The sequence below is a fragment of the Mytilus trossulus genome, chromosome 8 (genome assembly GCF_036588685.1).
Source record: "Mytilus trossulus isolate FHL-02 chromosome 8, PNRI_Mtr1.1.1.hap1, whole genome shotgun sequence".
NCBI classification, from domain to species: Eukaryota; Metazoa; Mollusca; class Bivalvia; order Mytilida; family Mytilidae; genus Mytilus; species Mytilus trossulus.
Window position 1 is genome coordinate 37,095,009 of NC_086380.1, and position 13,149 is coordinate 37,108,157.

General features: G+C 37.2%; 1 protein-coding gene across 1 annotated transcript in view; it reads left to right on the forward strand.

Moving 5' to 3' along the window:
* Nucleotides 1–8,633: 8,633 nt before the first annotated feature.
* LOC134727628 (uncharacterized) overlaps nucleotides 8,634–13,149 on the forward strand; it is a 46,038-nt gene continuing 41,522 nt past the window's right edge. The window contains exon 1 of the mRNA XM_063592010.1: nucleotides 8,634–8,726. Coding sequence (XP_063448080.1) covers nucleotides 8,634–8,726 — 93 coding nt within the window. The remainder of the gene's footprint in view (nucleotides 8,727–13,149) is intronic.

Sequence of the window (13,149 nt, forward strand, 5' to 3'; positions counted from 1 at the left end):
TACCGAACTATAATTGTTACCGAGTTTGTCTTAATATTAGGAACACAACGGGTGCGACATATGAAGCAGGGTCTGCTTACCCTTCCAGAGCACCTGAGATCAAATTGTAGGTGCGGTTTGTATTGCTAAATCTTTATTTTTGTTTGTTGTGTTTTGTGTTCTTATGTTTGTCTTTTATTTTAGCCATGGCGTTGTTTGTTTATTTTCGATTTATTATTTTGAATGTACATCTGGTATCGATCTTTGCCCCCTCCGTATAAAGGCTGATTGCGGATGTATGTGAAGTTAGCAGCCGGTTCGTTATTCGTTATTCGATATTCAATATCCAACCGGCTGCTAGCAGCCAGTTTGATATTCAAAATTTAGTGAAAAATCATAAGGAAATTAAATACTTGAAATTATAAAAACCACGATTTTCATAGTCAAAAGGACTGATAAGATACGTAGGAATTATTAAATGACCTTTTCAAGCTGTCGCAATTTCTCGTTGTCCTCGAATATAAACCGAGAATATAAACCCTTTTCCGTGCGACTTATTTGTCTGTATGTAATATAGAGTTTTGTCATAAAAACGACTTCAAAGATGTACTTTTGTGTATAATGTTTCTTACGACAAAAAGAAAAACCAATAACTCTAGAAATATTTTTAACTATAAATAGAAATATATATGGAAAGCAAAAAAAAATATTAAGTAAAAAAATGTCCAAATTTTAGGACAATGGGCACAGGGTGATGGTGAGAGCCCCCTGATCTCTCAATCTATCTAATATTTAGCAGACATTTAGTCAATAGGTATATACAAACGTGACTAAAAGGACTTTGGGTACACTTCCTGTCTTCTATGTTTACAGAGCGCCCAAAGTGCCAGTTGGATATTCAAAATATATAGCGAAAACCTACCCGAGACCGCTTAAATGAGGTTGAGACCCCCCTGGTCTTTCAATGTCCATAAAATTCAACCAAATCATTGTCTCTGTATATATAAAGATTGTATTAGATGGAGTTTCCAGAAAAACGTCATCTTCAATATCTACGGAGGGCTCAGATTGTCACTTTTGAGTCAAAAAATGTCCAAATTTTGGGACAAAGGGCACAGGGTGATGGTGAGAGCCCCCTGATCTCTCAATCTTTCTAATATTTAACAGACATTTAGTCAATAGGTAGATACAAACGTGACTAAAAGGACTTTGGGTACACTTTCCGTCTTCTATGTTTACGGAGCGCCCAAAGTGCCAGTTGGATATTCAAAATATATAGCGAAAACCTACCCGAGACCGCTTAAATGAGGTTGAGACCCCCCTGGTCTTTCAATGTCTATAAAATTCAACCAAATCATTGACTCTGTATATATAAAGATTGTATTAGATGGAGTTTACAGAAAAACGTCATCTTCAATATCTACGGAGGGCTAAGATTGTCACTTTTGAGTCAAAAAATGTCCAAATTTTAGGACAAAGGGCACAGGGTGATGGTGAGAGCCCCCTGATCTCTCAATCTTTCTAATATTTAACAGACATTTAGTCAATAGGTAGATACAAACGTGACTAAAAGGACTTTGGGTACACTTCCTGTCTTCTATAGTTGCGGAGCGCCCAAAGTGCCAGTTGGATATTCAAAATATATAGCGAAAACCTACCCGAGACCGCTTAAATAAGGTTGATACCCCCCGGGTCTTTCAATATCCATTAAATTCAACCAAATCATTGACTCTGTATATATAAAGATTGTATTAGATGGAGTTTCCAGAAAAACGTCATCTTCAATATCTACGGAGGGCTAAGATTGTCACTTTTGAGTCAAAAAATGTCCAAATTTTAGGACAAAGGGCACAGGGTGAAAGTGAGAGCCCCCTGATCTCTCAATCTTTCTAATATTTAACAGACATTTAGTCAATAGGTAGATACAAAATGACTAAAAGGAATTCGGGTACACTTCCCGTCTTCTATGTTTACGGAGCGCCCAAAGTGCCAGTTGGATATTCAAAATATATAGCGAAAACCTACCCGAGACCGCTTAAATGAGGTTGAGACCCCCCTGGTCTTTCAATGTCCATAAAATTCAATCAAATCATTGACTCTGTATATATAAAGATTGTATTAGATGGAGTTTACAGAAAAACGTCATCTTCAATATCTACGGAGGGCTAAGATTGTCACTTTTCAGTCGAAAAATGTCGAAATTTTAGAACAAAGGGCACAGGGTAATGGTGAGAGCCCCCTGAACTCTCAATCTTTCTAATATTTGACAGACATTCAGTCAATAGGTAGATACAAACGTGACTAAAAGGACTTTCGGTACACTTCCTGTCTTCTATGTTTACGGAGCGCCCAAAGTGCCAGTTGGATATTCAAAATATATAGTGAAAAGCTACCCGAGACCGCTTAAATGAGGACGAGACCCACCTGGTCTTTCAATGTCCACAAAATTTTAGTTAATCATAGACTCTGTATATATAAAGGTTGTATCAGAAGGATTACCCAGAATAATGTTAATTCGATATCTATGGAGGGCTTGTATTGTCACTTTTCAGCTAAAAAATATTAAAATTTTAAGACAAAGGGCACAGGGTGATGGTGAGAGCCCCCTGATCTCTCAACCTTTCTAATATTTAGCAGACATTTAGTCAATAGGTAGATACAAACGTGACTAAAAGGACTTTGGGTACACTTCCTGTCTTCTATGTTTATGGAGCGCCCAAAGTGCCAGTTGGATATTCAAAATATATAGCGAAAACCTACCCGAGACCGCTTAAATGAGGTTGAGACCCCCCTGGTCTTTCAATGTCCATAAAATTCAACCAAATCATTGACTCTGTATATATAAAGATTATATTAGATGGAGTTTCCAGAAAAACGTCATCTTCAATATCTACGGAGGGCTAAGATTGTCACTTTTGAGTAAAAAAATGTCCAAATTTTAGGACAAAGGGCACAGGGTAAAAGTGAGAGCCCCCTGATCTCTCTATCTTTCTAATATTAAATAGACATTTAGTCAATAGGTAGATACAAACGTGACTAAAAGGACTTTGGGTACACTTCCTGTCTTCTATGTTTACGGAGCGCCCAAAGTGCCAGTTGGATATTAAAAATAAATAGCGAAAAGCTACCTGAGACCGCTTAAATGAGGGTGAGACCCCCCTGGTCTTTCAATGTCCACAAAATTTTAGTTAATCATAGACTCTGTATATATAAAGGTTGTATCAGAAGGATTACCCAGAATAATGTCATATTCGATATCTATGGAGGGCTTGTATTGTCACTTTAGCTAAAAAATATCAGAATTTTAGGACAAAGGGCACAGGGCAATGATGATAGCCCTCTAAACTCTCAATCTTTGTATTACTAAGCATACATTTAGTTAATAGGTAGGCAGAAATTATAACCTTATGTTGGAAAGGGGCAACCATATCCCCATTTGGGGTTGTGAGAGATTAAACAAGCAGCTGACCACCGTCTTGACAAAGAGAGAGACCGATTGAGCTCGGCAAATTGTGAGCTATGGAATGGAAAAAAACAGGCGCACCGGGTATGATTTCCACGAATTTTATATATTTTGATATGGACGATAGGATCGAAAGATCAAAAGCTGGGTCTAAAAACCATTTAATCGTGGATATTGGTTTTGGGTGAAACAAATTGATTTTATTTTAGATTGTTATAAAGATTAAGACATCGATCCAATAGCTATTAATAGCTGAAATTAGTTGTTGAAAACGTCAAAGCCCTGAGTGGTATTGCCAAAATGAACCACCGCCGATGGTACTCCCGGATGAGGAAGGATCAGTTGGATTAGTTGATCGGAACGTAGACCAACATTTTTTTAGCGTTGTTCCAACCCTATACTAGGAAGGATATTATCACCCAGGCCAAACAGCATGAGTTGCACTAGTAACCCGAATTTAGCTTGAACGGACAAAAACGTGTTAACGCTATTTAAATGAGATTAATTGTTATTTGATAAAGATTGACAAAAATTAAAAAATATTTTCAATTCATTTCAATTCATTTCAATTCATTTTAACGCCAGTCAAATAGATTTCTTTGCGGTGAATCAATTGAAATCAAGTTGCTGGTAATGTACGTCAAACTATTAGGCCACGCCCCCGTTAAACTATTTCAAACAGGCATCAATTCGTTTTAAACATCGTTGAGACCCGAGCTTTGTACAGGTAAATCACTCAAGCAAGACAAACTTTATTTATTTATCGTTTTTTTTTTTCATCAAATTTTATCGAATTCAGTTAAATGTGTGTATTCTTCGTAAAGTCGCATGCTTCACAATTGTTAACAAATGAATGAACAATAGATGTGACATTTAAGAAATTTAAATAAAAACATTAAAATATTGATGCACGGTTTAAGAAATGTGAATCTGTTGAAAATAAAATAGTAAACTTGCAAACTTTCAATCCATTTGTTCTCATCGAGGTCCGCGTTCATGTTTCAATGCGATACGTAACATGAAAGTCCAATATGTTACAAATGTATAGACTCTACGATGTCCGAGTTCTGTCCGAAATAAATAATTGATAGCACTTATAAGACATAATGTTGGAATATTTGTCTTTTTTTTAAGTCGACACGTCTCCCTTTAGATGGCTTTCGGTTATTTCCGTAGTTCGGTTGCTGTCTCATTGGCGTATATCTTACATCTCCTTTTTTTCGTGCATCGCTTATTTATCATGTGCACTGATGGCTGAAAAAAATCTGATCATATACCTCGATAGCACTGCCTGTCACGTTTCTTTTGCATCAAAAAGAGCGGTTTGATTTGGATTTGAATGGGTTTTACTAAACGTCTAGTGGCAAATATTGCACCCATAATACAGCCATTATGTCAGTGGCACATCTGACGAAAATTCAAACCACAGATTACAAATGGTGCTGCCTTATACTCTAATATCAGTTACCCATTCGTGAACGTAATGGACGTATGATGAATGAAGTTCCATGTTTTATCTTTTATATAAAATTTAAAAGGTTAAACCGGGTTGAATTATTACATTTACAAAAAACACATTTTATTTTTTAAATAAATTCAACAACAATACAAGTATATTTAAAAAATTTAATTGACAGTTTATATTGACCATTATATACATATAAAGACCGATGTCGATAACTCCATTGATCTTTTTTTATGGTTATATTTTTAGTACGAAATAAATACAGGAGTTAATCATATCATAGAAAAAATATCAAACAACGTTAGTTAAGACACGATTGATAAAATCTAATGGTTTATATTTCAGTTTCGAATCAGTGTTACTACTCATTTTGATAAACAGTGAGACGCTTACTTGCAATTCGGAATTGACGAAATAATGTAGCGAAATGACCGTACTTATAGATTATACTTTTGTTTTCCATCTTAATTGTATTGTCATTTTAGGGACCGTTATAGCTTGCTGTTCAATGAGGACCATAGCTCCGTGTTGAGGCCGTACTTTTGACCTCTAATTAAATTATACCATGTGACTTGACGGAGAGTTGTTTCATTGGCACACATACCACATCTTCTTACAGTTTATTACATTTTCATTTAGATAAAAAAAAAATATAAAAATTCAGTGAATCAAATGAATTTGTAGCATATTGTTACATTCAAAAGCATTTAATTTTGATTGATAGTATACATTATTTTAATTGCATTGGTCCACAAATAATGGCCAGTGCCAAATATTACACATCGATGACCACTTAGATTAGTTACTTTAATTAAACTCATTTCCTTGGCTGGTAGTACACGCTTGTATTTTGTCCTTTAAAGTTAGTCTGTCGGTTTATTCATGGAAGTAATATTAAATATTAATGAATCACAGTTTAGGGAGAATTCTTCGTCATTTGCAAATAGATAAAAAAAAAAGTATGAAAATTTGCTTACGACTGAATTCAGGCCGAGAGAAATATGTTTTGTTTTATTTCAGATTACGATTGAATTCAGGCCGAGAGAAATATGTTTTGTTTTATTTCAGATTATTTAGTACATATACAAAAATATTATCTTTTACAATTTACAAATAAAATTTGATAGTGCTTTTTATGCACATGGTAGATGAAACCTGTATGATCTATTTTTTTTCAGAGGTCTGTGAAATATTGAAAATAGTACATTCCGGAAAACACAATTCGCTATATAAAATGCTTGTAAAATTCCGTTACATGTGGTACGCTCATATTTAAATACCTTCCTATAAGAAAGTGAAAAAAAACAGTTTTTGAAATTCACCTAAAAAGATTAAACGAATAGTTTAACTTATTTTTCAAATATCGAATACACAAATAAATCTCTAATTTATCCACGCTGAAATTTGTTTTTACTGACAGGTGTCTGCTGGTATTCGATTGGACATCAGTATCAATGTAGGCGTAACAGCCTATCATATTTATCCAATCAGCTGTCTTGTATGCGATGACATACGGTCCACTTAGTTTAGTTTTCCTTGTAATGAATTATAAATTGATTGCAATAAAAATTATTCAATTCACTATAAAGCAAACAATGTCTAGCCCAAAAATGACTTACACGACGCTATACTATATATAAATATACATATTATACTTAATAATTATTTACAAATTAAGACAGCGTAAAAAATTAAATAATAACATTAATAATAATTACTATTTAACGGTAGAGCTCTAGATTTAATGGGGTCTATTGCGCTATTAGTATGATAGTCCCAGCAATTTAAAAAAAAAATTATCATAAAAAAAACGGTTGTGCTATTGTGGGCAAGGGACTTGCCGGTACGTCTAAAACCCACCCAGGCCGCTTTGGTGCACTAAGCCCTAAGACATTTATGGAACACTACAGCGAACTTTCTAGACAAATTTGAAATTGTCAGATAAAAAATAGCCAACGCTTATATTAAAGAATAAACAAGTCATGAAAAGAAATATTACTATACATTGTACGGACATTTTGACTAATTCACTAGCTTTGATACAGCGGAAGCAAAAACATCGAGCGTAGCCAAGATAAAAAAAAATAATAATGCTAAAATTATGTATTTTCAAATCAAAGGACAAAGCGTACGCAATGTCACCCGGAATCCGAATCTGACTGACTAGCAAATTACTACAAAATTAAACCAAAAAAAAGGAACAACGTATGTTAGAATCACGAAAAAATTGGATTTAGATTAGATTTGTGATCATTCGAATTTATTAAGACTTTTTAAAATATCTATTTCTAGGAACTTTTTTTTAGATCGAAATTAATAAAGTTCATATATAAGTACGTGGTACAGCTCACACCGATAAATATATTACGGCATATTCATATAGAATTGCAAATAAACCTTTCAATAATGAATTCTTATAAGCTGATTTTAAAGCTCATAATATAAGAGATATGGGATATAATTCAATTTGACGGCAACCAAACGACAAAAACACTATAGGTAAATCAAGACCGCATGTTTAGTCTTCAACAAGAAACATGTGTCTACACGAAATGCCAAGCTCTAAATCGTCATGAGTTTGTAGATACAATATTCAAAAAACAACAATATTAAAGTCTAAATAATATAAATATTCATTATTCACACATATTCTAGATTTTCTAAATCGTTTGAGACACGTATGCAAAGCTCATGTATTTTCCGTTCACATAATGTTTTGACGGTTTTCCTTTTTTATTTATAACGTCCTACAAACATTGCTCAGACTAGACAGCATGAAAGACTAAAACACTTTTATAAGTCAGCGTATAGGTTTATTCCTTGAATGCCAACATCCTTTGGTCTACCGACAATTTACCTATAAACAATGTTGGCTTTCGAGGAAAAGGTGCAAAAAGTTATCACAACACAAGAGCATGCTTATCAAAAATGGACATTTAGAGGTATAGGGGGGAGGGTTGAGATCTCACAAACATGTTAAACCCCGCCGCATTTTTTCGCCTGTCCCAAGTCAGGAGCCTCTGGCCTTTTTAGTCTTGTATTATTTTAATTTTAGTTTCTTGTGTACAATTTAGAAATTAGTATGGCGTTCATTATCACTGAACTAGTATATATTTGTTTAGGAGCCAGCTGAAGGACGCCTCCGGGTGCGGGAATTTCTCGCTACATTGAAGACCTGTTGGTGACCTTTTGCTGTTGTTTTTTTATTTGGTCGGGTTGTTGTCTCTTTGACACATTCCCCATTTCCATTCTCATTTTATTTAATTCGAATTGAATTCGAATCGAATGCGAACCGAATTCGCTAATCGCGTACACACACTCTTCTTTTTTAATTCGAATTAAATGTCCGTGTGATAATTGATAGAGGTTAGCAGGATGTCGAAAGATCGACTACTGGATAAGTTACAGGAACAGATCAGAGAAGATAGGAAATCATTGGGGATAAAATTGAGGTTCATCCACTGAAGAAAGCCTTTAAAGATGTATTTACTACCTGAAAGATGACCAATATTATTGACATGGATGTGCAGACCTTCCTTGAGGTCTTTCAGATGTCAAGTGTGGAACTTATAGACGATTGGGCATTGAAAGGATAACAAGTCAATGTGATGCTGCACTGTGAAGATTAACCCAACAGGTAAGATAGATGATGAGAACGTGGGATACTTTCACTCGGGAAACCAGATTTTCCACTCAACCACGGACTTGCTTGAAACCCTTGAGAAGATGGATGAAAAGATCGGAGAGAAGATTGCACAGTGGACCTGGACATCGAAAGCAATTGTAGAATTTCAAGTCAATATTACCAACGATCGCTGGGTAGGTCACAGTACATTGATTAGCCGGCATGGATCAAATATAAGAAGGCTGTAATCAATGTGAAAAATAACGACGAGAATTGTTTCAAGTGGGCCATTCTTTCGGCCTTGCAGGTAGACCCAACACAAACGGACAGGGTTACACAAAGCTCAATCTGGTAAGCCTTAAGGATATTAATTAATTTGAGAAGGCCAATTCCACCCTGGCGGTTAATGTATTTAGAATAGATTATAGTGAAGTTTACCCGCTGCACATTTCAAACATTGGTGAACAGCGGGAGAGAGAACTCAACTTACTGCTGATCCAAGGCTACATGTGCTTGAACCACGTTTATAGCAAGGAAGTTCTGGAAACCAACAAAGAGTGTTGCGTCAACCACAAGGCAGCCAAGATCAGAGCTGCCCAAAAAAGGGACATACCACCTGACTTTTGTCAACAACACCCACCCGATGAGAGTCCCTTTCGTAGTGTACGCGGACTTTGAGTGCTTTGATTTACCGATAAGGTTGAAATCAAAAACGATAAGGTTCTGTAGCAATACACAGTTTAATAGAAGTTTAGTATCGCATTATGGTCATGGTGAATTTTTTAAATATGAAAGTTTTTGTACAATGAAATAGATTTTTAGATAATTGAAGAATAATATAGCCGCCTTAGTGGGGTTATATGAACATTTAGATTGTTTTTAGCATGTTTTATATGGTATGTATCTGTTTGACAATCCGTATTTTTCTATCCGTACCACCCATAGGTCCATAAATTATTGTAGTGTTTATCAACAAATATTTATAGCTCGACCTTTTCAATTCAAATTATGGAAAAACGAGCAAAAATGCATGTGTGTTTTTTTTAACCTTTCGATAGATATATGCCATGGTTTCAGAAAAAGGTACAACTATTCAAACCAACGCTTAGGGGCGTTCAAACAAACGCTTACAGGTATTCAAACCTTCACTTAGGAAGGTTCACGTCAACGCTTTAAATAAATGAACGTTTATAAAGATTACAGACCCTAAACAGTGTGAGGCGCTCGCCAGGGAGTTGCAAGAGATCAAGCGGAAGATTCAAGCCAGTAACATGCAGCATCGCCTCGAGAAGATTGGACTCAACCCTGACCTTTCCAAGGTGCTAGTGGTTGAGGCTCAGCGAGAGGCAGCTTCACCGATCACCTAAACGATCGTTTAACTTCCTGCAGCAGTGACAGCCCTCCAGCCTCCACCGCCCAAGTTTGACTACCCACTACCCATTGCACCACCTATAGACACCATCCTGGGACTTCGAGCACAGCAGTATTTGCAGATCAGTAACGATCCTTCGCCGACCACACCTTTGGATCTCGATCTCTTCATCGGAAGCTAACCAGTTACTTCAGACTGCGATGATATTTTCGTGGATGGTGTGAGGTACAAAGGAACCCTTAACCTCTGGGAACTCATGGTGAAAAAGAAATCAGAATCTTTCGAGTCCGAAGTTTTTAAGACCTTGTCGACTATGCAGAGATCCTGAACAGTTCCGGTGCCATGTATCAAGGCAATTAACCCTCTCGAGAACCCTAAGGCGATAAAGATCTAAGTGGACGAAGATTGTGTCTCACATCTAAAGCAAGATAAGCATTGTAGCGGACTTCAAACCGTGTTTCTACCCTCCGACTTTGACCAGCTCCTTTATTGCTTGGATCTGTGCAACACTGCATACCGTGCTGGAAACAATGGTGTGCGCAACGCGATTATGGCGATCATCAATGACATAATAAAAGGTGAACACATCAGCATCAAGGAATATAAGCAACTCCATCGTAATATCCTCAATGAAGAAAGGTTTTGTTTGAAAGTATGCATACGGTGGTAGAAGTTTTTTTGACACTATCGCCAGTATCGCTGGTCGCATGTTCACCTCCTCTGCTGCCAAGACATTGAAAAGTAGGCCTATGAGCACTGCCACCAATGCAGCCATGATATGAGTGGTAGGTGGTAGTCGTCAACCATGTCGTTGACAAAGTGACCCACACTCGAAAACCATTGACCAACACAGCAAGCCCAATCAACAGCTCAGTGTTAAACGCAAAAAGCCCAACAACCAAACCCAGTTAAACAATTTCATCTCTGGTCGTGGCATCGGTACCATCCCAACTTCCTCCAATGCTATAAATAAATACATAATGTCTGACATCCTTACAATCACAGAAGGGTTGACCTTCGATGAAAGTCTTCAAAAATATTAATACTAGGTTCACGAATTCGAACCTTAAGCCGGCGCCCAACTTACCAACTCTGGAGCGTCACTCCTGCAGACGAAAACAAGATGCAACTGTACAAAACCATCCAGAAAAAATCCACGATCCTCTGTGGATTTCGCATGAGACAGTGTGATTTCATAGTCGTTCCCCAAGCCTCACAGTTTAACTGCCGCCTAGCTGCCAATAGTGGTCGCGAAAAGCCAAGATATATCATCGTTGCCTTTCAAACCGACAGAGATAATGACAAAACCCATAATGCTTCCGTGTTCAATCGCTGTCGATTGCAAAATATCCATGTCACCCTCAAAGCTGAACGCTACTCAGCCGTCAACTTAAATGCCGTTTTTTTTCTTCACAAAACAATGTTGCCATAGTGTTCAAGGAGGATGTAGACTTCAGAAAGAAATTCTACAACATTGACACCCTCCTTAGTAACGGTGATGTCAACCCCTCTGATTTCATTGACATATAGCCGCTGTTGGTCATCGATGTAAGTCATCAGTCCGAGCGGACATCCAGATTCGAGCGGAATTCGAGCGTTATGATCCCGCCAACACCGAAGCATTTACACTTCCAATCTCCGTAGGAGTCCTAGGCCTCCAGTTCGAATCGGTCGGTCAGTAATTGAACGTCGTGTTTTAATAAATAAATGGACACCACACTGTTGCAGCAAATCGTCCACAACACAGACAAAAAAAAGGGTTTCCATCCTTGTCTCTAGAAACGGCAGTCGCATTTTTACTCGGTTCAACCCCCTCCCCCAACTACAATTTAAGGAATCGAACACCACATTGGGATTTAAGCGACAGCTCTACACATTTGATCGGGCAACAAATGTTACAAAGAGGGTGAATACATTGTTAGCATCAGAAGCATCAACAGCATCCTGGTGAACAGTGGCATCATCAATAGCAGCTACATACACGGCTCCCAACAGTCCACTATCTGAAGCTTCCCCCCCCGCAATCGATCCCGGGGAAAAGATCATTCAAACCCCCCAAAAATATGGTGTACTTACCCGTGATCTTGAGAACCATCAATCGCATGCAGACATACCTCACCAATCCAGACGGCGATCCTCCACAATCTCCGCAGAGAACATCTCACCATCCGCGTCTATCTTCGCGAGGCATGAATAGATAGTCTATCGAAATACAGTTTGAACTTTATAAAAGGTCAATCTAAATATTACAGAGAGCAGACAAAAAAGGTTTCCCTGTCACCATTCGTTTATCCGACACAAACCTGCATGGTGAACACAAGATGTTGCTTACCCCGCGACAGATTGAAAAGATTAACAAGCTTCTACAAAATGGTTATAGTGGAAAAAAGCACTAACCAATTGAAGAAAAACATTCAAAAAAAGTGACTGTTTGTATTTTAAACTAGGTCATCGATTCGACTAGGCCTAGCGTTCTGGTCTGATCTGATCTGCAGCAAACAGTCCGTCCAAGAACATTCCACTTTTGATACAATCTTTATTTATATAAAATCTATGATTGGTTGAATTTAATGAAAATTGAAAGACCAGGGGAGTCTCACCCTCATTTAAGCGGTCTCAGGTAGCTTTTCACTAAATATTTTGAATATCCAACTGGCACTTTGGGCGCTCCGTAAACATAAAAAACAGGACGTCTACCCAAGTTTCTTTTAGTAATGTGTGTATCTACCTATTGACTAAATGTCTGCATAATATTAGAAAGATTGAGCAATTAGGGGGCTCTCACCATTGCCCTGTGCCCTTTGTCCTAAAATTTTGATAATTCTTAGCTGAAAAGTGACAATACAAGCCCTCCATAGATATCGAATATGACATTATTCTGGGCAATCCTTCTGATACAACCTTTATATATACAGAGTCTATGATTTACTTCAATTTTGTTGACATTGAAAGACCAGGGGGTCTCACCCTCATTTAAGCGGTCTCAGGTAGCTTTTCACTATCTATTTTGAATATCCAACTGGCACTTTGGGCGCTCCGTAAACATTAAAGACCGGAAGTCTACCCAAATTCCTTTTAGTCACGTGTGTATCTACCTATTGACTAAATGTCTGCATAATATTAGAAAGATTAAGCAATTAGGGGGCTCTCACCATTCCCCTGTGCCCTTTGTCCTAAAATTTTGATAATTTTTAGCTGAAAAGTGACAATACAAGCCCTCCATAGATATCGAATATGACATTATT